The sequence below is a fragment of the Varanus komodoensis genome, unplaced genomic scaffold (assembly GCF_004798865.1).
Source record: "Varanus komodoensis strain SLA01 unplaced genomic scaffold, ASM479886v1 scaffold1, whole genome shotgun sequence".
Taxonomy (NCBI): domain Eukaryota; kingdom Metazoa; phylum Chordata; class Lepidosauria; order Squamata; family Varanidae; genus Varanus; species Varanus komodoensis.
Genome location: NW_025335268.1, coordinates 39,343,086 through 39,369,755, shown reverse-complemented (window position 1 = coordinate 39,369,755; position 26,670 = coordinate 39,343,086). Strand labels below are relative to the sequence as shown.

The 26,670-nt window shown below is 39.3% G+C and overlaps 1 protein-coding gene across 2 annotated transcripts in view; it reads left to right on the top strand.

Annotated features, from left to right (window-relative positions):
- TAB2 (TGF-beta activated kinase 1 (MAP3K7) binding protein 2) overlaps positions 1–20,247 on the top strand; it is a 64,255-nt gene extending 44,008 nt beyond the window's left edge. Inside the window, exons 3-7 of one of the 2 annotated variants that reach the window (XM_044423006.1) lie at positions 2,458–3,958; positions 16,232–16,392; positions 16,908–17,001; positions 17,650–17,730; positions 18,176–20,247. In XM_044423006.1, the coding sequence (XP_044278941.1) occupies positions 2,458–3,958; positions 16,232–16,392; positions 16,908–17,001; positions 17,650–17,730; positions 18,176–18,321 (1,983 nt within the window). In that variant the 3' untranslated portion in view covers positions 18,322–20,247. Of the gene's footprint in view, positions 1–2,457; positions 3,959–16,231; positions 16,393–16,907; positions 17,002–17,649; positions 17,731–18,172 lie in introns of both variants that reach the window. The other variant, XM_044422996.1, reaches the window with a different exon arrangement.
- The last annotated feature ends 6,423 nt before the right edge of the window (positions 20,248–26,670 follow it).

Here is a 26,670-nt window from a genome sequence, read left to right as displayed (position 1 = left end):
ATGGCAAATTAATTTTTGTTGCTTTCCTACCTTAACAAGCAGTTTTACACTAAAAAGCAGTCTTAAAATATTTTGAAACAAAAACATTCAGGCTTTAAAAAAAATAGTTTCTGACAAGGGGCTAATAAGGGATTTGTTTGAAAAGGGACATATGCATGTGCATGCAGACCCCCCCCCCCCAATTAAACGATCTCTGAGTCACTCTGTCAGAAACTATGTTTTAAAAGGAAGCCAGGATTTTGACTGCTATCTGATGACTCCATGCTTTCTTTAAAGGGGGTTCCTTAGACTTTTCTACCTTCTTGGGAACTTAGAATCTTGGGAAAGTGTGGAAAAGGACAAGGGCACTGAGAACACACAAGTCTGGCCAAAATGCTTAGAGGATCTTGCTGCAAAGGGAGTAATATAATGGACACCTCCTTGTGCAAGGAAAGCTTATTCATGCTTTGCTTTCCCTTGATAGCTCAGCTTTTGACACTTGTTAAAAGAGAAAAAAGTGAAAAATAGACCTCTTTGTGGCCTTTCTGGGTCAATGACCATGGTGTGGACATTGACAATAGGCATGCCCTAGGAAATTAGGCAGGTAAAGCTGCATAGTGGTTTTAACTTGTGGCCAACCATTGACGGTCCTTCCAGTTTGCTTCTTCGGCTCTTAAAGGAGTTGTCACTGGCTGTCAGTTCAGATACTGCTGTTCATGATGTCCAAGAAGTAGGGTGGGGGGGGTCACAGCAAGCCAAAGTTCTCATCATCATGGTGTGAACAAACAAGTTGACCCTGCCCTGACCTGCCACATCTTTGAGGGGACCATGGGGGAAGTAGGGAGTAACAACTCATGGGTTTTTCAGAGATCACTTGGGTACAGTCAACCTACTGCTGCTTACTGCCAGGGCGGAATGGCATGTGGACCTGCCAATTAGTTTGCAACTTGCTAAAACTGCTATACAATCTCAGAATATAATCCAAAGTGGTTGCTCTTTCAGCATTTCAGTATTACCTGTTTATAGCTGGATCTCAACCTCTTTCTGATGCATTAAAATAATAAACAGGATCTATTCCTTAAATTCTAATGAATGTACACTTATTTTCATGTAAAATACACTGGACAGAGTGGGGACTTACTGGAAGGAAGGAAAGGTGGAAGGATTGCCCTGTAACTATCCAGAACTTTCTAGAAGCAGGAAAACCTTGTTGCAGACATAATCGTGCAGTATACTTGGATTTGCAAATGAAAAGGACAGAGAAATTCTAGTAGGAGAGAAAGGGAAGTTGAATACAAACTCATTGAGAATTTGGAACTCTCTACCACCTAACTAAAGGGAGCATGGTGTCTGCTCTGGTTATATGAATTAGTTCAGAAACTAAGTTTCAAAACTCCTGGATGCTTCTAACTTTTCATAGTCTCAGGTGGATGGATTCAGATGTCACCAATATTCTTTGCTTACCAGCATTATGCAGTATTACATAGTAATACTACATGCATTCACTGTGCAAGCTTAATGGTGCCATCACATCTTCATAAGAACTGGATACTAGGTTTTTAATATGTATCAACATAAAATTTGCTTAAGTGTACAAAACAGACAATAAATTATGCATAGTATGGGAAGGAAGTGGGTACCCTCTGGCTCCACTTCTACTGAAAGTTGTAGGGGAATTTAGCCTCTAAGGATATACAACTTCCAAATCTCAGTGCTATCTTGTTAGGATCTTTTGAGTACAAAGTATACTCCCAGCTTTACTGACGGGGAGAATTGCCATTAGAGGGTGCATATCTACTTGCTTGCATCTTCAGAATACAAATTTGTCCCTTCTAAAGAGAGTACACTTTCATGCTTAAAGGACAATTGAGGTGTGCGTGGGAGACAGTTACTAACTATCAAAGACTTATGTCCCGTAACATGCATCCTTGGAGCCAAACGTACCCATTCCATGATGACACGAGCTTAACATCACCTGCCTCTAAGTCATTGATGGCTAAATTGGTAGTACATATATTATTACCAGCATAGTTTGTCTATCTGATTCCATGCTATCTCCATCCTCATTCTTTCTCTGATAGTCTTCTCTTCTCAGAGTCTGCAGACATCTGTTTTTGCTATTAAATCTTTCTTCTCAAATATTAACACTCATCATTTGGGTTTATCATGTTAATATAAATCATTATATTACAGTAATATAAATCAAAAAAGCAGATAATTAACTCCTTCTGTGTTCTCATCATGTATTACCTTCATCACTTTCTATCTTTTTAGACCCAAGTTCGCTCTTTAACTCCAGCCAGCAAAAGGAAAGCTACTTTTAATTTAGTGTGGTATTTTCCCCCTCCCTCTTGTTTTTCCTTCTTTGTGTTTTGCCATTCCTCATACAGAGCCATATTTCTGAAATAAATATTGTGTCCATTAAATGTGATACAGTCATATGACTTCTACTAATACCTTTTTTGTAATTTCTTATAGAATAATAATAACTTGGATGCCTGTTGTGCAGTTCTCTCTAAAGAGAGCACGAAGTATCTCTACGGTGAAGGAGACATTGGTTTTTCAGATGATCCTGGGATCCCCAGTCTACGAAATCACATGACATCTCTTAATTTGGATTTGCAGTCACAGAATGTGAATCTCCATGGAAGAGAAGGAAGTAGAATGAATGGAAGTAGGACTTTAACTCATAGCATTAGTGATGGACACCTTCAAACCAGCCAGTCCAACAGTGAACTGTTTCATCAGGAACCACAGTCAGCTCCAGTGCAAGTTCCACAGGGATTCTTTGGCATATCTAATGCTGTTAGTACTTCTAATCCAGGACAGCATTTTGGATTTCATTTGGGCAGCAAAGGAGCATCTGGTTTGGCTCAGCAAACACCTAGATTCAACCCTATTATGGTAACTTTAGCTCCAAATATTCAGCCTGGTCGGAATACACCCACATCTTTGCACATACACGGTGTACCTCCATTAAACAATGTCCCAGGCAATTCTATCTATATTAGACCTTATATTACCAATGCAAGTGGTACAGCTCGTCAGAGTCAGCAAAATCCAGGCTGGACGTCTCAGTTTAATCCTATGCATTCTCAGCAAAACTACCAGCCCTCACATCCAAATTCCTGGACAACTGTTCCCACAACCAGTTCCTCACCACATACCTCATCACAACAGTCAACGCAGCCGAACCAGCAAGGCCATCAGACCTCCCATGTCTACATGCCTATAAGTTCTCCTACTACTCCACAACCACCTTCTGTTCATTCATCTGGTAATTCACAATCTTCCTCCACCCAGAGCCAATACAATATTCAAAATATCTCAACAGGACCTCGTAAAAACCAAATTGAAATCAAACTTGAACCACCACAAAGAAACAATTCATCAAAACTGCGTTCAACTGGCTCTCGTTCATCAAATTCCTCTTCCAACAACAGCCAGACTTTGAATAGAAATCAACCTACTGTTTACATAGCAGCTAGTCCCCCAAGTACTGATGAAATAATCACACGAAGCCAACCTAAGGTCTACATTTCAGCCAATGCTTCTACAGGAGATGAGCAGCTTGTACGAAATCAGCCCACACTGTTTATATCAACCAACCCAGGAGTTTCTGCTACATCTAGGAATATGTCTGGTCAAGTAAGCATGGGACCTGCATTTATTCACCACCACCCTCCCAAGAGCAGAACAATGGGCAACAATGCTACTGCCACTTCTCCCCGAGTGGTGGTAACACAGCCTAACACAAAATACACTTTTAAAATTACTGTTTCTCCAAATAAGCCCCCTGCAGTTTCACCAGGTGTGGTGTCCCCAACCTTTGAACCTACAAATCTTCTAAACCTTCCTGATCACTTTGCAGAAACGGAAGGTATCCAACACCTTACTGACCCTGTTTTAGCACATGTCGATAGGATTAGTGAGGCACGAAAACTGAGTATGGGATCTGATGATGCTGCCTATACACAAGGTAATACTTTTATGTAAGTTATAGAAATCTCTTCCTTGTTCTCTTGCTCAATTAATTTTTATTTATTAGGCTACTTATAAACACCTTGCAAATGCATTTTTTTCTCTGTGTGGTGTACAATAAATGATGAATACAAGTAAACAGTTTGATGTAAGAAACCAGTTATTGGATCAAGAGTTTTATTATCATACCACTTCCTGATACTCTGATAAGCCTTCTAAATATTTTTCAGCTGACACATTAAAAATCTTGCTGCCAGAGTCTCCATGGGTAGCAATGACATGTGGAATACTTGGGAATATTAGTGTAACTTAGGCTAGACTAACATTAGTTGATATTAGTTTAATGTTAGTCTAACCTAAGCCCAAAGTATGTCTGCTCTAAGTAGGAATTACATTGGGTACAACCCATTATGTTAAATTAGCTAGTTAGAAGACACTGTCCTGTTCATGATCATGGAATATTGATGGATTCATATCTGTTATTCTGAAAGGAGCTTCTAGATTTTTAATTTTAATCAGAAGACATGTCATAGTGGGGGGATAAATCATTCGCAGGCATGTCTTAATTAAGAGTTTAGTTTTAGTTGAAGCTTACATTTGAAAACTCTTACTTTTAAACTGTATAAATGTCTTACAGTAGTGTGTGTTATGGCTGCTTTTTGCTGTTTTAAATACTATGATCTTTATATCAAAAATCTTAACATGATTTTACTAACAAGTTACTGAACAGAAATTAAAATCAAAGGTTTACTTTAGTTGATGAGGACACAACCTGCCCATACAGTAGCCAAAGTATAAAAGACTCCAGAAATGCGAAAATAAGTAGAAGATTATTATTCTCAACACTCTGGAAATTATTTTGTAGAGGTTGGATTGGAATTTTCAAAGAGGAGAGTAGTGGGATAAAAATCCTAGCATGAAGGATATGTAAAAAAGGGTGGGAAGGATGGAGAGAATCTTACATTTATGTATAAATACTTTATATGCTGAGAACATGACAATGTTTTGTAACTGTCAGAATAGTCACTGGTAGTTGATTTATCTGCCTTCCAATGCACTAAGATCTCAAATGATAATGAAATTGTCATTCCTTTTGATTATCTGAGCAACTCCCAAACCTGTGTTCTGTCTGTTCAGGCGACCTTACTCCCAAAGTAAGTCTGCACAAGATTGCAGACTAAATCTTAAAAGTCTGAAAATAGTAAATACTTGTTTTTAATATCCTGATCATATAAATGCATGAAATAACCATACAAAGTATCAGTTAAGATCTTTAACACTTAGGATCTAACTCTGGTGCTGTTTGCAGAATGTATTGGTTTAAAAGCCAGTGGGTTAAAAGCCAAAGGGCTGTTATTATTTATTTATTTAAAACATTTCTGAACCATCTAATATTGTAATGAAATTTCAAGATGGTTTACAAAAACAATAACGATAACAAACATAATCACTTCAATAAAACAACAGCACACAATGTATGATATATATAATAAAACCATTCAGATGCAGAAAGCAGGTGAATATCTTGGTGTATCGTTAACTTTTTTAACTGGTAAGTTCATTTCACACCTACTACAGTGATCTGAAACTATTCTTTTTTTTAAGGTAATCTCTGTTCTGATGAATATCCTTTTTTCATTTTCAAAGAAAGTTTTCAGACCATTTTCAAAGGTTGCTCCATTGCAGTAATCCAAATGAGATGTTACTAGCGCATAGATAACTGTAACTGGGCTATTTATGTTTCGAGAAAGATATAGTTGGTGTATCATTCTAAGTGGTAAAAGAGAGTCCAGTATATCAAGCTCATCTGTGCCACTAGTAACCTGATTTCAGAGAAGAGCAGTCCCATCTACAATGGGTTGAATATCACTTACCTGGTAAAATACTACCACTAACGGACCCACTGCCTTGTCTGGACTGAGTCTCACTTAATTGACTCTCATCCAGATCATTACAACACTGAGGCACTGGTTCAAAACACCCACTGCCCACGTTGGTTTGATGAAAATGAAGGATAGAGCCAAATATTCACAGATAGTTGACATTTGAGCTTGTATCTTGAGATAGCGTCTTCCAGTGGTTTTGTATGGCTGTGAAACAGCGTCATGGATAAAATAGGTATCTGTGGCATCCCATGACATAACTACTGAGGAATGGATCAATAATAATCCCAAGCACCAACTTCCAAAATCAGCCATCCAGGTAGGAGTGAAATCATTGCAATGACATGCCTCCAACTCCCAGCTCAGATAGCTTATTTAGAAGAGATGCCCTGGTTGAAGGTATTGAAAGCCGAGGAGAGGTCACAAAGAATCAACAGGGTCAGAGTCCCCACTCCTTTCCTGACAAAGGTCATTCCATGAGATGACCAAGCTAGTTTACATTCCAAAACCAGACCTGAAAACCAGTTAGAATTGATCTAGATATTCATTTTCATTCAAGAATGCCTGGAGTTGGCTGACAACCACCAGCTCAAGCACCTAGCCCATTAAGGAGAAATTAGCAACTGTCCTATATTTGTCAATGGCTTTTGGGTCTACTTTAGGCTTTTTAATGGCTGAAGAACTGCCATCTTTAATGTGACTGGCACCAGTGCAAGGAAGAGTTGATTACCTATAGTGTCCAGGTTTGGATGTTCATATAGCAACTCTAACTTAGCCTGATCAGGGGTTGATATTAAAAAAAGACTGCAGAATGTACAGCGTAGCATCATGGTAAATCATCATGAATGTAAATTATCCATGGTTTGCCACAGTTATGTGTGAATAGTCCCAATGTTTCTAAGCATTTATGTCTAACGTTAAAAGTATAAATATTTGTACAAAATATCTAAAGCATTCACTATCATTTTTTAAAAAAATATAGGTCAGTTTATGCATTAGTTATAAAGAGCCATTTGTGAAAGCTTTGAAATCCATTAGAATACCTTTTTAAACTATAGCACAATTATAGTTTTATGAGAATACATATCCAAATAATAACACAAATATAATGCAACAGAGAGCTAACAAAAACAAGAATACTTAATACATTAAAAGACTTTGAGAGCCATCACAAAATTGTTTGGCATCTAATACTAGTCACTGAAATACAATTGTAATAATATTTATTAGCCTGATTCCTGTTAACATAAAGAGAGTCAAGTTTGACAGGATTTTCACTATATCCCTTTCTAATAGTTAAATATTAAGGAAATTCACTTCTGTGTAAAGAAGAGTATAATTAAGAGAAGCAGCTTTGGCTATTAGATGGTAGAGAAATTAAATAAATACAGCACAATAAATAGTGGTTCAGGTCTAGCTGCTTTTCCTCTGGCAGAATTCTGCTCAGAATGTTCCTGCCCCAAGAAAGGAATGGACATAATCTTCACTGCCTTCCACTTCTCTTTTCAGCCTCCAGTGCACTGTCCTCCACTGTTCCAGACAGAGCCTGAACCTCCAGAGCAGTTTTAAGGGGGCATAGGGGACTGCAGGAGAAGGGAGAATGAGCAAAGTTCATTTCTTTCCATCAGTGGGATTCCTCTGCTGGATCAGAATCCTCTCATGGATGGAAGGCCTCCTTCTATCCACAGGAAGTAGTTTCTGGATTCAGTCCAGCCCTCTATGTTATAAGGTGTTTATTATTAAAACGTCTAATAAAACTTCAGTATTTTTAATTTAAAAATAGAACTAGATTAAGTGGCAATCTCTAACTGTCTTTGAGGTTTTCATATCTAGTATACAAAATAATTGCTTCTATTGGTATAATATATGCATTACAGCCATTTTGTGATTTTACTGTTTATCTAGATAAGGAAGCAGATTTGAGAACTGCTGGTTGTAGAGTGCTGCTAAGATTGTCTAAATTTCTCTATGACTAGAATTTCCATTATGGTAGCATAGATCTATGTCCTTCACTTGTCCTGTCACATGTTTGATTATTTTTATACTTAGGAATCAAACTGACTGACCATTACTTAATTGCACTTTCTTTTATAAACACAGTGACACAAGGTAAGGTCATTAATCTTCTAATTTCATAGTGGTTTAAAAGGCTAAGAAAGCTCCCTGCTCAGGTTTATAACTAATATGCATTTTAAAATCAGTGTAATCTAAAGTTTTCTTATACCATGCTAGCAAGACACATAGCATCTAATTAGCATCCTTATTTAGAATATTAAGTAGTTTCCGAAACTTTAGCAGCAATAGCTAAATTGGTACCCACCTCTGTGTTTTGGACTACAATTCTTGGAATTCCTGGTGATTGACCATAAGAGTTGTCCTCCAGATATTTTGAGCATTAGCTGGCCTAGCCCTGATGTAACAGCAGTTGTTGTTGTTAGTTGCGAAGTCACGTCCGACCCATCACGACCCCACGGACAACATTCCTCCAAGCATTCTTGTACTCCACCATCTCCCGGAGTCCAGTTAAGCTCACATTGACTGCTTCAGTGACTCCATCTAACCACCTCATAACAGCAGTAGCCTAATACAGTGGTACCTCGGCTCACAAACGCTTCAGTTCATGACCAAATAGGGTCGTGAACAAAAATTTCATAAAAATTTTGACTCAGGTTGTGAACTCTGCATTGGGCAGCGACTGTGATCATGGCCATCTCCCCCCCGCAGAGTGGGGAGATGGCCACAATCATGCTGGGGGCAGGGGGGAGATGACTGAGATCATGCCCATCTTTCCTGCACGAGCGTGCCCATGATTGCGCCCATCTTTCCTGCAGGAGCCCAACCGCAATCTTGGCCATCTCCCTGCCCAGCACGATCACACACATCTCCCCCCTGAGCGCGCCCGCCTTTATGCCCGTCTTTCCCCCAGCGCTCTTGTGTTCACGCCCATCTCCCCCGCTCCCAGCACACTGGGATAACAGGCGTGTGCAGGGATGATGGGCGCAATCGCGGTCGTGCTGAGGGGCGGGGAGATGGCCGCGCTCGGGGAAGGGGAGATGGCCGCAATCTTTGTTGTTATTTGTCACTTTGCTTCACATTTTTCTGATTTAAAAAAATAGTTACAGAACAGATTAACCTTATTTACATTGAAACTTATGGGGAAATTTAACTTGGGTCGCAACCAATTTGGGTCATGACCAGAGTCCTGGAATGGATTAAGTTCGTGAACCAATGTACCACTGTATTATAAGGGTTGTCAGTATAATGAGTTTATGTCTTTGAACCTTGAAGCCTAAGTGTTAAAAGGTGGGAATTTCTTAAAAGTTTACTATGGAAGGAAGGCTGTTTATAGAATCTCTTCTTGAACCTTAATGCACTGACTATATTAAATTAGTCTTTTCAGTGCATCCATGTGGGTTCAAAATAATTTAATTGGGTTTCATCTGTAGGGCATATTGCAACTTTTGCATGTGCTCAATGCAGGCAGGTGTGACAGCTGGCAGATATCCTCACATTTCTTGAGGCTTAAAAAACATCTTCATATTTACCAATGACAGTTGATATACTCCATCAGTTTCAGATTACTTATTAATAAGAAACAGATGCTCATAGTAGTAGAAAAATGCAGCGCGAAAGTATGAGTTTACAACAAAAGGGTTATATTTGAAATTGCAGGTTTTCTGTAAAATTATTTCAAAGGTATTCCCTGGTAAAAAAAATAGTACATTGTTTTTAGTGTATTAAAGAAGCTTAGGAAAGATGAAGTGTACACTAATTCTCTCCCACTGTTAGCAATAATTGAAACAATTTGTCTGTTGAGTGTGTATTCCCCATTTTGTTGAGAACCACAGTGACTGCAGGTTGTCTTAAAAACCAGGCATGCCACAAAATATGTTGCCGAACAGTGAGATTCTACCTCTCTGTTTATCTGAATTGTTCTCCCTTACCTAGTAGCTTGTAGAAGTCAACTAAACAGTAGACTTCCACAAATTTTGGCAGTTCATCTTGTTGCTGCCAGAATCACTGTGTCCCCTTTGAGAGTCAGGATGGGTGGAACCTTCTTTAGTGTTGCTTCAGAAGTTCAGCACAATAAGAATTTTCTCTGATTCTGAATGCTTCCAAAGCTCAGCATAGCTTCAGTCAAACTAGGAAAGGGACGAGGGTCATTACATACAATTGCATTGACCTCTGAAGAGACCCAGGTGGCAAGACTGTTGCTCTGACACTCAGGACAACTTCAGGATGAATCCTGGTTTATCTTGCTGTATTCATTAGCCATTAGCAATCAGGCAATCACATTTGTAGACTTCTCACTCTTGCTTTCTGAAAAGAGAGATTAATTGGGTAACCTTTTCCTTTCTGAATGGTATTAATAGTCGCATTGCCAGAATATTGTGTGGATAAGATGCAATAGTCAGGATGCAAAATGCTATTTACATAAGAACTATGTATTGGCTTTGTAGAATTCAGGACTTTTTTTTTAACCAGTACATATTATAAGGTACCGTATTTTTCGCTCTAAAAGATGCACCTGACCATAAGATGCACCTAGTTTTTAGAGGAGGAAAACAAGAAAAAAATGTTCTGAATCAAATGGTTTACTAAACTATTTAATAAACTATAACAGAATACAGTAATACCGTATTTCAACCTTGTAAAGTGAACAGCAGTCAACAGTGTCATTAAGAACCATCATCACTGTCATTAACAAAAGAGAGACTTTAAAGTTCAAGTACTCTTCTAGTTTTTGTTGAACCCATAGAACTCATCATCACTAGAGTCAGAATTTATGAAGCTCTGTTGCTCACAATCACCTCACTGTCTTAGTCACTAGTGGAATTATTGAAGGAATCCACAATCTACATCAGTTATACAAGAGCTGCTGCAGACAATTCAGTAACAAATCTAAAAAAAGCCAGTAATGTCCACACTGCCCTACTAGTAAATAATAGAAAAAAACTTCTGACAAAAAATGAGCTATTGTACGGTAAATCAAACACACAGTGGACTAAGTAGCTTTTGAAGAATAAACTTCATACACGAAGGTAATGCTGTTCAAATATCCACTGATTCTAAAAAAAATGTGTCTGATCAACTAACAGATAACTGATCCATGGAAAACTTCCTGATAATCACAGGCACATTCCCCATCACTTCCCCATGGGCTTCATTGAAAGACGGATTGCCATTTGAAAACACACACCGACCTGTGATTAACAGCTCTCACCTGCGCCGGAGGAGGGGGGCAGAGCAGGGCGCGCCGAGCGCGTGCCGGCCAGGTGGTGTCATGTGGTGCAGGCGGCCGGCAGGCGGCCGGCAGCGTGCCGGCAATGGTCTTCCGGGCGGCGCGGCGGCAGGTCTTCCCGGGCGGTGGGGGTGAGCAGTCCGTCTCTCCGTGCTCTCCATGCGGCCTGTATCTGTAATTTTCTAAATTTACACAGGAGCCAGCATGATAAAGCATTTGTTTATATGAGCTTTTCTTATTTATTGACGTCTTCAATTTCAGTGCTTCCACCATAGCCATAAGAGATAGAAGCTTTAGAGAGAGACCATTAAAAAAAAGGAGGGGGGAAGAAGTAACATTACTAAACAGAATGGGACCTCAGCAGGTTGGCGAGGTTAGGGTTAGATATTTCCCAGCCTTGATCTTGCGCAACTCATTACCCCTAATATACATGTAAATTATCTGAAAAAATGAACTTGTGACTTTCATTCAATAGTAGTTTTTCTCTGAAAGAGCCTTCAACTAATTTCTGTATGCAGTACAGTCCTATTCTACTCTGTAGGAAACATTAATTTTTAAAATGTGATTAGTAGTAATATTTATATACCACTTGTCATTTGAACCAAATCCTGAACTGGTCTACAAAAGAATAAAAAGAAAAAAATTGTCAAAAAGTCATGTTTCATGTATCATGACCATGCATTTTCACTTAATCCCTGAAACATGCCACTGCTGAGACCTGATGTATGGCAGAGCAAAAAGCATTCTATAGGGTGGGGAGGCCTGTCTCCAGGTCACTGCTACATGGAAATCAGGCTGTGGTACAGACAGCAGGACCAAAGAAACTAGCATTTTATATGTAACAGAGGAGAGAATTGTAAAAGAAGTGTTACGATGCTTAGCATCATGTAATCATATACCTTGATTTTTATTTCTAAATTCATAAATCTGCCCCTTTTCCAAATAGTTAACTCTTACTCCAGCAGCCGTGGTGATAACTCATTTAACAGAGAAGGCTTTCCTAGAATTGTGACTGGGCAAGTAGGAGCAAGTTACCATTGACTTCACTTACATTTTCTTGCCTGAATATGTAAGCCCTCTTGTAGGGTGGATTTAAACTAAAGTGCCATGCATAAATAAAGGGTGTACCCAAACATAGTTATTAATAAATTTTATTATTTTTACTTGGATACAGTAGATAATGCTTAACAGTTGCTTTCAGACTTTGCATTTTCAAAAAGCATTTTCCACATACACCTGTCCAGCACTGTGTAGAAGGTTTTGAGATATGTTCATACAAGGGGTAGGTTGGATCCTGACTATTGGCTCTCATTGCTGTTTCACATGAACTGAGAATGTGCCATTAGGCACATTGTGCACTGCCTTACTGGTGCACTGTAGTGATGAGCAATGATGGTGAACACACTTTCTTTCAGGGAGCTTGTCTGCCATTACTGATGTTTTAATTTCTCATTAAGGAACCCTTTCTAGTCTAGAACACCACTGTTCGATGGTGCATTTCTTGGACATAACTTTCTGTGGGAGCCAAGAAATCAGTAGAGTGCTTCTGAAGTGGTTATATGTTAAATTATATTTTAGATCATGCTACTGTGGATCAACTGTGAAGATGCACTTGCTCACTGATGTTTGCAATATTAAAATAAATAAGGGAGAAATGGGCTCTCCTCCCAAAGTAACCAGCGCATCAGAACAGCAGCTACGGGACATGCCATTAAGTCCCAAATACATGTGGTAGATTCTTTCAGAACACTAATGTGGACACAAGTGCTGCCTTCCATTTGAACTGGAAGCATTTTACCTTATAGTGGGCAACTTGAGGTCAGCTTATTTTAGATAATGTTAAACTAAAACGCCTGTATAAAATAGCTACCCCATTAGTAAGTAGACCATTTTGATTATTTTCTGGGGGTACTTCTTGCAAGGATTTATTGTAGGTAGATTATTCATTGGCAGCAGTAACTTCTTTTCTTTTAGCACTTATGGAGTTTCTCTCAGTTACTACCACTTATTCCCCAGGGTGTCCTGAGGACAGATTTGTACTTAGTATTGTGGTGGAAAAATGGCAGCTTGAACTATCCCCCAACAATATTTGGCATTATGCAGGGCAAGGTGAGTGGGGATGGAATGGCATTTTCAGAAAAGAGTTGCATCTTAATCTGAGTTTTAAAAGAGTGCCTGCTGCTGCTGTTTGCCAAACGATAAGGTTCCCAAAAACCCTTTAAAAATGTGTGTTGTTCCTGAAAAAAGTGATCCCCATTTCAGAAACTTATTTCCTCTTCTATTAATTCAAGACACTGATTCTGGATAAATAAGGGTCCTGTCAAAATGATAAAACTTCAAAATCATATTTCAAATAGGCATATTCCTATCATAACTCACCTTCATATCTCATTTTTAGACTGACTGACTGACTATTTATACGTGTATTTATAGGCCATCTATAACTGCCAAGGCCTTCCTAGGCAGCTAACAATATACTTTCATGCACCTGTAAGAGTAAAATCCTTTATTTCGTTGAAGGTTGAGAGGGGCAAAAACTCAACCAGTGTTATTAGTGGCACTAAATTGCCTTTCTCATAGCAAACAAAGATATTGTAATATATTTCTACCTTAAGATAGATTAGTTTTTAATATTTATTAAGCTGTAGACTAAAAGCAATAACATGTCTTCTTAAACAGTATTTTTAAAACTTGTGCCAATAGATGCATGCATCAACCTACAAATTATTTTGTGTTCAGGTACTTGTCTTTTGTACAGGTTAGGTTTCATTATTTCTTCTGATTCTCATCAACTACTTATAAGGATTTGTATGCTAATGATTCTGAATCATGGCATAAGAAGCAGTCAGGATGTGCTGCATGTACTATAAATCTCTATATCAGCTGTATGTAACATTACATTTGGCCAAATCTGAGAATCTGGCCACATTCCGTGCAGCTGCAGTTATTCACTAGGTGTCAGCTCGTTCAGTAGGAACCCATAATTGAGTTTGTATTTTACTTGCTTTTAGTAACCAAGCTACATATGTCTAATTTACCATTTAATTGGATTTTATATTTAAAATAAAATTGCTTGATGGGTACAGTTACTTTTACAAATGTATACTGAAATAACACCTGAGCATTAACCAGAGTTTTTAAAAGAGAGTGATTTTAAATAAAACAATACAATAATTGGAACAAAACGAATTAGTTGAAAATTCAATGAATTTTGAATTGATTAAAAGTTTTTCTTTTTCATAAAATGGCTTTTATAGTTCTTTTGATCAGTGATGAGTTTAAAGTTTATACTGTTAGGCTTCTGAATTCCAGTTTTCTTTTGAGCTACAAGAGCTCAGCACAGCAGGAATATTGCCCTTGAACAGGATATGGTTTTCAAATAAGTTGTTCACAGTAACAATAAGGCTTGTGTTGTTGGTTTGAAGCAGAGACAGCTTAAATTTAAACAGTAGCAACAACAAATTTATTTGAAAACAATTTAATAGTTCCAAAAAGTTGTTTGGATTTTACATCAGTTGTACCAAATGAAAGAACTTGCTAAATATTTAGCATAAATAAGCGAAGGATCATGTAAGAAAATACTTTGTATATACAGTTAAGCAAAAAGTAGTCTTTCCCTGGCAAGCTCCCCACCCAACACCACATATGGCTGTGACTGATATTTTCATTGCTAATAGGAAAGAGTCTGAGAAGCAGTGCTGGAAATCAGTATTTTCAATATTTATTTTAACTGAGAGAGACTTGGACAGCAGTTAGAGCCAGATTAACTGTGCACTCTTGATAGGAACTGGGATTGGGTAGTTGAACAAGAAAGCTGTGACCTGAAATGGTTAGTGGAAAATGCATGAGGTAGTATAGTTAAGGAACATTGTACCAAGGAAGAGTAAGGCAGTATACTGAGAACTAGGCAGTGCATTGGAAAATGATGGGCAAAAAAGTGAAGAAAGTTGATATGAAGAGACAAGAGGTGAAGGAAATAGGCTGGTAGAGCCTCAGTCAGAGGATAAGAATAAGAACATGGATCAGTGGTTCACCCAATCTAGCACTGAATTCACAGGGTGGCAAAACAACTGCCTGATCTTTCAAGCAGAATGGGTAGAAGTGTTCTGCCTGCCTCAACTCCTAAACAACTGGTGTACACAGGCATATTACCTCTGATAACGGAGGTAGCACATAGTCAACAAGACTAGTAACCATTGATAGATTTCTCCATGAATATGCCCAATCCCCTTTCATCCAGATTGAGGGCTATCACTACTTCCTGTGGCAGTGAATTCCAGCACTGTATGAAGTACATTTTATCTGTCCTGAACTTCCTGCCCATAAGCTTCATGGGATGACCCTGGGTTCTATTATTATGGAAGAGAGGGAGAGAAATGTCTCCTCCTCCACTTTCTCCACAGCATGCATGACTTTAGGTACCTCTAGAATATCTTCCTTTGCTAACTTTTTTTTTTCTAAGCTGAAGAATCTCAGTTTTGGTAACCATTCCTCATAGAGTAGTTGCTCCAATCCGTTCATCACTGTATCTGATCTTCTCTGCAGTTTGTACAATTCAGTAATGTCCTTTCTCAGGTGCAGCAACCAGAACTGCACACAATATTCCAAGAACATTTGCAGCAAGGGTTTGTATAAGGAGGGTATGGTCTTGGTGGTTTTATTTTCAGTTCCTTTCCTAATTATGGCCAACATGGAGTTTTCCACTGGCATAAGCAGATGTGCACTGGCTGCCATTTTCACTAAGCTGTCCAACGACCACCCCGCAATCCCCTTCTTGATCAGTCATTGCTAGTTCTGATGGTTCATCAGAAGGCAGATCGGGGAAGTAGGAAGTTATAGTAACTGTTAACAAGGAAGTTAACTAGGGAAGTAAAAGTAGGAAGTGTTTAGACTTTATCTGCTGATTTTAAACCACCAACCAAATCATTAGTTGTACATGTGTAAGTATTATATGGGGTTGTCTCTTATAGGATATCATATCATTGATAACTGTGTACTCTAACAAAAACATATGGGATCTTTGTCATTCAAAGTTTAATATGGGACAAAATTCTCATGGAATTGTTTATCTTAGAACTGCAGTTTGTTAAATGAAGTTGCGAAGAGAACACTAAATTGGTTAAAGTGTTCTTCTAATATGTTACAGCCTTATTAGTACATCAGAAGGCAAGGATGGAACGGCTTCAACGAGAACTTGAGGTTCAGAAGAAAAAGCTGGATAAACTAAAATCGGAGGTCAATGAAATGGAGAATAATCTAACACGAAGGCGGCTGAAAAGATCAAATTCTATTTCCCAAATTCCGTCAGTAAGTCATATTGAAAATACACTTTGTTTGCCAGGTACCCTATACACACAAAGAAAGGGCATTCTTAAAACTGTGAGAATAATTAGAAACTCAAATAATAATATTTTCAATTGTTAGTTTCAAAAGTTTCACAGACAACTGCCATCTTTGGTATTATCAAGCCTAGTCTGCATTTGACTATTCTTAGGTCAGTCAGCTAGGAAAAGGAGGAAAAAGAAATGCAGCACATTATCTTCAGAGATCTATATCTTCTAAGTCTGTCAACTAGGAGAAATTAATGTTATTTTCCTTATATCAGGAGATAGTTTTCTGGTCAGTCTAGTAACTGGTTTAAATTCCAAAATACTTAATTAGTCTAGAGGAGCCACCTTATGTGAATTAATAGCCTTTTCTTGTGCCTTTAGGGGATGTGATGATGGCATGAGTGGCATACCATTTTCAACCTGTTCCTAAGTTTTGTTGTCCTAGACCTTAAATTAATAATCTAATAGACAGCATTGTTCTATGTTTTCCAGCTTGAAGAAATGCAGCAGTTAAGAAGTTGTAACAGACAGCTTCAGATAGACATAGATTGCCTAACCAAAGAGATTGATCTATTTCAAGCTAGAGGTACTGTACTTTCAGTATGAATAATGTTTTTGCCTATTCAGGTAAATAACATTGAAGGTTTGAGGATTATAGAATACAGAGTGTGATGGCTAATTTATTGGTTTGATTTTGTTGACAATTTTCATGACAACAACCAAAACACCCAAGCTTCAGGTGTTGTGGGGATGCATGTTTCCCTGGTCTCTGTTAATTTTGGGAATCTTTGTGTCTAAAAGATCAAGACTACAAATATGGGTAAGGAAGAAAATCAGTTGAGGACTAAGAGAAACTTAAGAGTATAGTTCACACGATGCAGTCGCATGCTAAGATGACTAACAAAACAAAGCTTAGGGCAGGGCTTATGCTCATGAGGATGCCTTGCTAAAATGCCTTTACTTGGAAGCAAAGCTGTGACTGTTCATTATAGATACTAGCCACCATCAAAAGGGACCCTGTGTGAAGAGAAAGTGCCCTTTCTTCTGAAGCAGCTTCAGAATTGGGATAGGAAAAATACATTTTAATGTTACTCTTCTCTCACCACCACAAATGCTACAAGCTAGTGAAGGAGTTGGCAGCAAGGTGGTAATGTAAAATTGGCTTGTTTTCCCACTCCAAATGTAGCTTTTGCACTAACTTTTCCTTTCATTGTGCTGTTTCCTTTTTTTTCAGGACCACATTTTAATCCCAGTGCCATTCATAATTTTTATGACAATATTGGATTTCTAGGTCCTGTGCCACCAAAGCCCAAAGGTACTACTGGAATTTTTTACTCTCCGAGTTAACTTATCTCTGGAATTAAAGCATTATTTGAACCTATTTAGCATCACTTCATCAAGTTATCAAAGCTCTGTAGTATGCAAGTAACTAGTATCCATTTACTGTATGTGTTCATTGTCTCTCTTGTTTGTCACTTACACATGGACACATGAGGGAGTTGTCCTTTGTACCTCCTGGATCACTTAATTTCTGCTCACTTTTGAAACATAGGGACTGAGGGGTTATCTTAGACTAAAGTGTAGGGGTAAGAATCATTTTTCAGGTGAACTGTCATTTTAAAAACATAACCATTGAAAGAATTAGCATACTGTTCCAACATTTAATACACAATTTTGCTACATACAAAGCTGGGAAAGAGTGCATAGAATTCAGTCTCTTCTGCTGTTCCTAATAATCATTGTTCTTTTCACCCCAGCAGATCAAAGGTCCATTGTCAAAACACCAAAGACTGTACCAGATACAGAGGAAGATGAGGGAGCTCAGTGGAGTTGTACTGCTTGTACTTTTTTAAATCATCCCGCTTTAAACCGTTGTGAACAGTGTGAAATGCCAAGGCATTTTTGAGCCAGGGAGGCTCACTTATCTTCTGTAAATCCAACCTTTGACTATTGTGTCATTTCCTTGGGATAAATAATCATTTATGCATAGGATTTTGTAAAATTGAATGTGTGACAAGTTTTATTACTAATGTTAAATGTCATGCTACAGAGATAATACCTCAGTGTTGTGCTGCAGGCAGCTGAAATTCATTGGCTGGAAGGTAATCTCCTTGAAAGACTCAGTAGCCAGCTGCCTGAATCATGTACAGTATTACCAGAACCCCAGTAACTCTCACCATTTTCCGTGCTTGGGTATTCCCCAACTGCCTTTCTCCACAAATGTCACTACTGAATTTTGACAAGGGAAGGAATTAGATTGATAGCTTTTTTGTTGTTGTTTGTAAAGCTTTCAGTGAAACACTACATTCACGGTGGAAATGGAATGAAAGAAATTGAAGGTGTGTTTAACTGTTTGCTGCCACGTAGGGCCCGTGGATTGTAGAACTTCTCAAATTAGTGGTACTCTTCACCTTGTCTTCCTGGAAAACAGTTCTGCTCTGTGAAGATGCAAATTAGTACAATCGTCTGAAGATGAAAAAGAAAACTGCATGCTTTGTCTGTACAATATTCACAGTGAAATACCCCCAAAACTTTTCCTACTGTACATAGCTCTAGAGCCTGCTTTAAGTGACTTACTTTTCTTCACCTTTTATTATTTCTTGTACCTCTTAATGTATAGTGTAATGGTCTTTGTTAACTTTCTTTTTCCTTTTAAGTGATTACGCACGATCATGACCCCCTTTTTTAAAGTTTTGATCTGAAAGAAGCAGTGCCTTAAAATAGGAGCATTAAAGATAAACAATGCACAAAATAGCTCTCCACTGCCTATTCTGTATGTTGCTCTTGTAAATGCTGATAATCTGTGAAGACCTGCAGATGCAGCACTGCAAAATGCAGGAAAAGTTGGAGTTTATGCGTATAGTTCACTCGGTACCCTGATTTTTACGGTGGGTGACATAATATTTTGCCTGACACAAGAAAACCAAAGTTAAAATATGTTTAGCCCACCAGCAGATCAGCATCTGAATATGCTTGCTTCATTTGCTGGATATCTTGCAAAACTCTTCAGGAGGTAATTGCTGGGGAAGTACCTACAGTACACAAAACAGCAGCAGTGGCATAACATAGTAATGCTGTCAGTAATTGACAGCCTGTTTCTAAATCTGAATTGGTGGAGAATAGCAATAATTAGAACAAACTGAAATACAGGCAGGGAGAGAGAAACCAAGCAGACTTGAATACTGAAGCAATACCAAGCATCTCTTTATTTCCATAGGCCTCTGTGTTTTAAGCATTCAAGTGGTCAGAAAAACATAACTGAAGCCAATATGTGTTTTACATATGTTCTCTTGCATACTACAAGATAATGTAGCATCTCTTAGGATGAAGCAGAAGGGAGTGATCAACAGTGCAATCCTATACATGTCTACTCAGAAGCAAGTTCCATTGATGTCGATGGGACTTCTAAGGAAGTGAGTTTGGGATTGCAGCCTAAATGTAGCAAGAGAGAAAGTAGACTGTCACCCACTGTAAATATAAATGCCAGTGGACACTTCTAACAGGAATTTTACAAGTGATCTATGTGAATACACAAAGGCCTTTATTTTAAAGACTTTGCATTTTTAAATGTGGGAATTAAATGACCCAAGTAATTAGACTGTAGATGCAAAGTTCTTGCATTGAATGCATTTTGTTTATAAAAAAGAAGCATTGTTTTTCAGCTTCATCTGCAGTTCTATGTGAAGATTGACAAATCAATTTTTACCTGTTTTATTAATAAAACCTAATTTGGATATCTTGAGTTGATGGTTTTGTGATTTAGCTGGGTAAAACTGTCTTTGTAACAGATAAGTTATTTATAAAAATTAAAAAATATATTGTAACACTTGGATTTGTGTCTTTTTAACTTAGTAGCAACTATACATTCAGCCATTTATATTAGAAGAATGTAAACTGACTTGTCTGTGCTCCAAAATGTTGTAAATACAATGTTTTGAATTGGTCTTTAGACTTTTTTCTGAGAATGGGATTGCATGGACAGTCTTGGGGCTTTTCTTTCCCTTGGCGAAATTATTTGCTCCAGTTTGTCTACAGCTGTTTTCCCAGCCTGATGGCCTCCAAATGATTTGGGTGACAATTCCAGATCATCAGCTATCCTGGCTAGGCCTGTGGAAGTCCAAAGCATCAGGAGAGCATCAGGTTGGAGAGGGTTGAACAATTAAGCCCTTCATGAGGGGAATATGGGAGCAGAACAATAGTACGTTGAAGCAGTGGGGTGGATGCCATCTTATCATTATAGTGGTGGGCAATTTATAGTCCTCCAGATGCTCTGACCTACAACTTCCAAAATCCCTAGTTGGCACAGGCAATAGTTGAGGGATCATGGTAGTTGTAGGCCAAACTTCGGGAAGGCCACAAGTTGCTCACTATAAGGTAAAGTGCTTCCAGTTCAAATGGAAGGCACCACTTGTACCCACATTAGCATTCTGAAAGAATCTAAAACATATATTTAGGATTTACTGGTGTGTCCTGTAGCTGCGGTTCAGGTTACTATGGGAGGAGAGCCCATTTCTCCCATTACATATAGAAGCATTCTCTTTCTGCTCTTTCTTCAGCTGAAGCAATTGATACCATCATGTCTTCAAGCAGTATCTATAGAAGAGAAATGAAATTGGTATTGCATTGAATCTTAAGCTTCAGATGGAAATACTTCAGCAGGGACTGTAGATCAAATGGTTATAAAAGTACCTTGTGGTACCAGAGCCTTCTATAGACCATTGACATTGATGTAACTAAGTACAATCCATAATAGTTTTGATGTTCTGTGCTGGAATCTGAGTTGGGAAAGGCTCTAATGTGTGGGGTTTGAACTGGCCCTAGACCCACATCCTAACCTGATGTGGGTTGTACCTATTATTATTGTTGTTGATGATGATGATGATGGGAAGGGTAGAATAAGGAAAAGAAAAACACATGGTTATGAATTGGAAGTGAGTCTCATTATAAAGGGCTGTCCTACATCTAATAGGGTTGAGGTCTGTGGTTTAGTTCAATGTCTTGCTGTAGAGCAGGCTGTACCCTCAGCAACCCTAATGTCATTCTGAACTTAAAATACTGAAAAGGAAGAAAAGAGCCAACAGTCTTCTAGTGCAATGCACTCTACTTTGGAATTGGTCTTTTAATGGAAACTCTACTAATTTGTGACCCACAACAATATATGTGCCCCTCCCTTGGCATTTCTTTTACATATTTGAGAGGGGAGCACTGTGAGATTTTTCTATTATACCATCATTTAGATTGCCTGTTTGTGCTGGTATTTTGAAATGCAATTATAATTTGTAGACTGAATGTATTAACGTGTGCACATGGTTTATATTAAAGAACTTTCTAAGCAATATACAGAAGGAAAGATGACCATCCTGGGAAAGGTAAGTTTTTAGTAGATACCAAAACCCAGAAGGGTTGGCACCTGCCTAATTTACAATGGAAGTTCAAGAGAGTTGGTGTCATGATGCTAAATGCTCTATTTGAACTATAATTGACTAGAATTTTTGAATTCTTGGGTACCATGAATAGGATGTGCCCAGAGACACGCAGCAACCAAGTGGATGATCTTTTAAATATTCTGGCCTTAAAACTGTGTCGGGCTTTGTAAACATGTACCAAAACCTGACCTGGTGCTATTTAGGCAGCAACTTCCATTTTCTTAGCGTAAGTGTAGTATGCTGGTGATAAGCTTCTATTACTAACCTGATTGTGTTTTGCACCAACTGTAGCTTCCAGATTAATCTTAGGGGCAATCCCACATAAAGCACATTGCTGGCAACTTCAGTACATGGACCGCAATGGTCAAGGACTGAATATCATTTTAGTCCTTAGAGTAGACTCACTGAAATAAATGGGATACAAGTTAGACCAACATTGGATGCAACCCAAAGCTTGTGAATTGCTAGAATTTACAAACAAATTTAGTTTAGGCTCTTACTGTTCACTGAAGGGTAAGCTATGGTTGGTTCAGTGGAGTCTACTTCAATGTACATACCTCTAGGATTGTAGCCTCTTCCTTTACTCTCAAAAGAGATGTGCGTCTTACTCATAGAATTTGAAATACATTTTAATATTGTATTAAATTAAGCCTCCAATTATTTGGAGGATCCCATATCTGGTTGAGGCCTTGGTAATGCTTGTGCAAAACATCAAGATATTTTCCTGATGTGTAGGACTATGATGTTTGTCTGCAGAGTGCAAAAAAGGATTCTGTACTTCCAACTCACATTAATGCGAAGTGCCACAGATTAAATTAGGCCACCAAGGAGATCCTGAATTTGTATGTCCATGCTGCTTGGTCAGCCATTTCAGAAACTTGGAAAAGAGGTGTTCCCCATCCCTAACTTGAGCAATATAAAATATATGAACTTACAGAACCTAGATACAGAACCTTTGGTTCACCCATTAAAGCTATAACCTGCAGTCCCAGCTGAAAGACTGGCACGGGTTAGCATGAGGGCCATCCATTTTGCAGAAAAACTAAGCAAGCAAATGGGACTTGCTCGATGTGATAAGGCTTTTTGTGCCATTTTAAAACAGGGTCACTTGGTTGGTTTGGCTGCATCAATAAAGCTGCAGCCCTGTTTCACTCAAGATCAACGTGCAAGTTTCCAGATAGATTTCTTTCCTATTTGGGAATAGTGGAGCAAACACAAGTGTTCGGGTAGATCAGCTTTGTATTGCCCCTCCAGTGTAGCAACAGAACACTGTGTTCTTTATTACCTGGCAGTGCACCTGGTGCTGCCTTCACCTGATGACCAGCTTCAGCATTTGCTTGGTCTGCTTGGAATTCTGGGGGGGGGGGGGGGATTTCTTGCAAGCTCTGGGTATGTTTCTGTTGGTAAAAAGAACAGCAGCTGCAAGACCAGCTCGTCTCTTGCCCAGGAAATAGGCTTCTGTGAGGGTAAATGCAGGAACTGAACTGACAAAGCGAGGATGGCACAGATTCAACTGGTCACACCTTGGGGGGTCAGCACTGGAGTCCTTGACCTTGTCTAGGTTGCTCTGCAGCTGCTGATTCAAGCACCATATGGAGCCCACTGGCTACAGTGGAATACCGTTTGACAGTAGGCAAATACAAAACAAAACACCAAGCTTTAAAAAAAAAAAAGATTCCTGCTGACTGTTGTATTTGTTTATGTAGCTATGTGTTCATATTTACATTATTTTAAATGATGTTATTCCTTTTGTGAACCACACTGAGAATATGATTGGAAGCTGGTTTTTCAAATACTTGAATGCATAGAGCGACTCTTTGCTCCTGCAGTGCTGCAAACTGGAAGGATGTGGCCTAGGGAAAACTCCGTGCATCAGGAATACGAGTATTAAGGGATCTGAAGGTCCTGCATACTCCAGTGCCATGATTCCCAAAGTGGGCAGTTCCACCCCCTTGGGAGCACTGGAAAGACCTGGGGCGGGGGGTTGGTTGTTTTAAATTTGCAGTAGATGCAATAAAGAAAGAGGCATGGGGATGCCAGGGTTGTCGCCCAAGAGAGGATGGCAGTGTGGAAAAGTGTGGGGACCACTGCTCTAGTGGCTGACTGATCTTGGTCAGAGCCAGCGCTGGTTCTTCTCAGGCAGGTCTGGACTGAAGGAACATTTGGGCCCCAGATCTGCAGTTGTAGGGGAAACTGACTTCATCACAGACACCCTTCTCACTTAAAATGGAAGGAATGCAGTCTGTATTCTCTCTGTCTAGTTTAAGAGCTTATTTCTCTATGGTGATGCCCCATCTGTATCTCTTGCAATAACACAAAGATATATTTCTGGTGTGTAAAATATAGCCACTTGGTTGTTTGAGTAGAATTTCCCCTTTGCTTGGCACAGATGGTTCTTGGAAATTCTCCACCCTGTCTGTGGGCAAAGCAGCTGGGGGGACAATTCAGGCAAATTCTCCAGGCAACCATTTCTCACAGGTAGGGCTCACCACTGGCACAGGCTGTAGCACAGCTTCCTCTTGTTTGTGTAAGGTTTGTGCTGGTGGTGGTGCTTTTGTGCTGTCCCAGCAAGTGGCCACAGTATCACCGATGTGGTCAGGCTGAGCCTTGTCTTGCATCCACCACAATGCAGGTGGAGCCAGTGGTGTAAACCTGTGAATAATCCTCCACTTTCCCTAAGGTTTTCTTCCCTATGCAAGGAGCTTCTGTTTCTCTGCTGCTTTTCCAGGTGCTTCAGAGTTTATTTTGGTGTGTTATTAGGTAACTGTCAGGTAATTGAGGATACTTTGTGTGAGTGTGTTTATTACACATCTCTCCATTGTTTTGCAGCCTCAGAAGCTGCTTGTGCTTCCTGATTGGAAAGTGAGGATTATCTCATGGTGCTTTCCCCTGAGCTTTAATGGAAGCATAAACAGAGGATTGTAAAATGAAGAAAGAGCAGGACACTTGTCCTTATGTCCCAAGTAAGGTAAGCATGTGAAACTCAATGTAAAACACGAGAATTTCTCTGAAATTTTGCTTACTATTAAAGTTTGTTTTGAAAGCAATCTATTTTCTTTCATATTGAACAAGAATTGTAAAAAATAAGATCGGCACAGCACTAGCAAAAGCAGGCCAAGTCCCGACATTTTGCAGATGGAGCTCAAGATGCCTCCCTTCCTATTCACCCTCCCTTTCCTATTCACCTGCAAAAGCAGGCTGGACTCTCCCCTCACTAGTTACTAACATGTTCCACTGTAGCAAAGCAGCTGATAGATTCAGGGCACATGGGAGGCTGCTTGGCACTAGTTCTACCTTCCAAACCTTGCAGCTTCCTCTGAGCATATATCATCCCTGTCCGCCTAATCATCGGACTGGACCTGCTCGCGCGCGCGCGTGCTCTCTCTCTCTCTCTCTCTCTCTCTCTCTCTCTCTCTCTCTCTCTCTCTCTCGTGTGTGTGTGTGTGTGAGAGAGAGAGAGAGAGAGAGAGAGAGAGAGAGAGAGAGAGAGAGAGAGAGAGAGAGCGCATCTTAAAGCATTTATATTGCAATAGTGTATAATACTGTATTAATATTTCATTGTGATTTCAGCTTTCAACAATAGTTGCTCCCCACCCCCCCATCAGACCCATTACTGTGTGCCCTCACCCCACACAAACAAGTCTGCAATTTTGCACATGTATTAAAGTTTAGGACCAGCCTTTGACTGTACAAGAGGCCTCAGCCCTGCAACATCATCCACCGAATGTCACTCTAGATATGCAAAGTTTATTTGCAGAATAACTAGAGTGACACCAGGTGGCTGAAGATGGGTACTGCACTTTCTATTTTAAACCAAATTGCATGCAGCTACTGGGGGTGGGTTGCAGAAAGTAAGCTTAGAATTCCATTCCAGTAGCATCACACAAAAAAGACAGCAAATATATAACATTCAGTTTATGCTCTGTAGCTCTGTGTATGTGCATATGTGTGTGAGTTCTGGAAAAGAGGCCCTTTGCTGAGTTGACGCTCAATAGTATCAGAATGTTTATATTCTTGTTTTCCAATTCTGAACCTTCACCTCGGTGCTCTCAGACCTGCAGTGCATGACTGGAAAGAGGTGTCATGTTGAATGGGCCCCTTTCATTTCCCTGCATCAGTGCAGTCTAAAGGAAGTTCAAGTAAAGAGTCAATGCGGTGTAGTGGTCGGAGTGTTGGGCTGGGGCTCAGAGATTTGGATCTTGGTCTCCGCTCAGCCATGAACCTGACTGGGTGATTTCGGTCCGGCCACTGATTCACAGTATAACCTTACCCCACAGTGCCATTGTGACCTGACTAGTAGGATCATGGAAACTACCTTGGATTCCTTGTAAGAAAAAACATGTAAATGCATTTGCTGTTATTGAATGTGCAGACATATACAGTGTCTTGATCTAACTCTAGTTGTGCTGTAAGAAAATGCATTAAAACCTGACTAGTTATTCCAGAAGGCGGATGGGGAGGCACATTTGAAATTAACTTTTAAAAGATCTGGAGAAGTTTGCCTGGTGCTGAAATGAGAGCAAAGTTGGTGCCGGGCAAATTTCTCCGGGAAGCTTATTCCACACCTTAAGGACAGACACCAAGAAGATCCTTCTTCTGTTTGCCATCTGCAGAGGGGCAGTTTTTATTGTGGGCAGAACATTTGGGGAAAGGGTCATACCTCAGTCCCATTTTGAACTAGACCCTCCACCTCCCACTGCCCAGTCTTGGTGCAGAAGCTTTAAAAAATGAGGTTAGAGTCATATGTTTCTGTCATAGCATGTATTCTTCCCTGACGTATTTGTTTGGACAAATGAGATGCTTTTGGGGGGGTGTAGGTTATTTCTTTA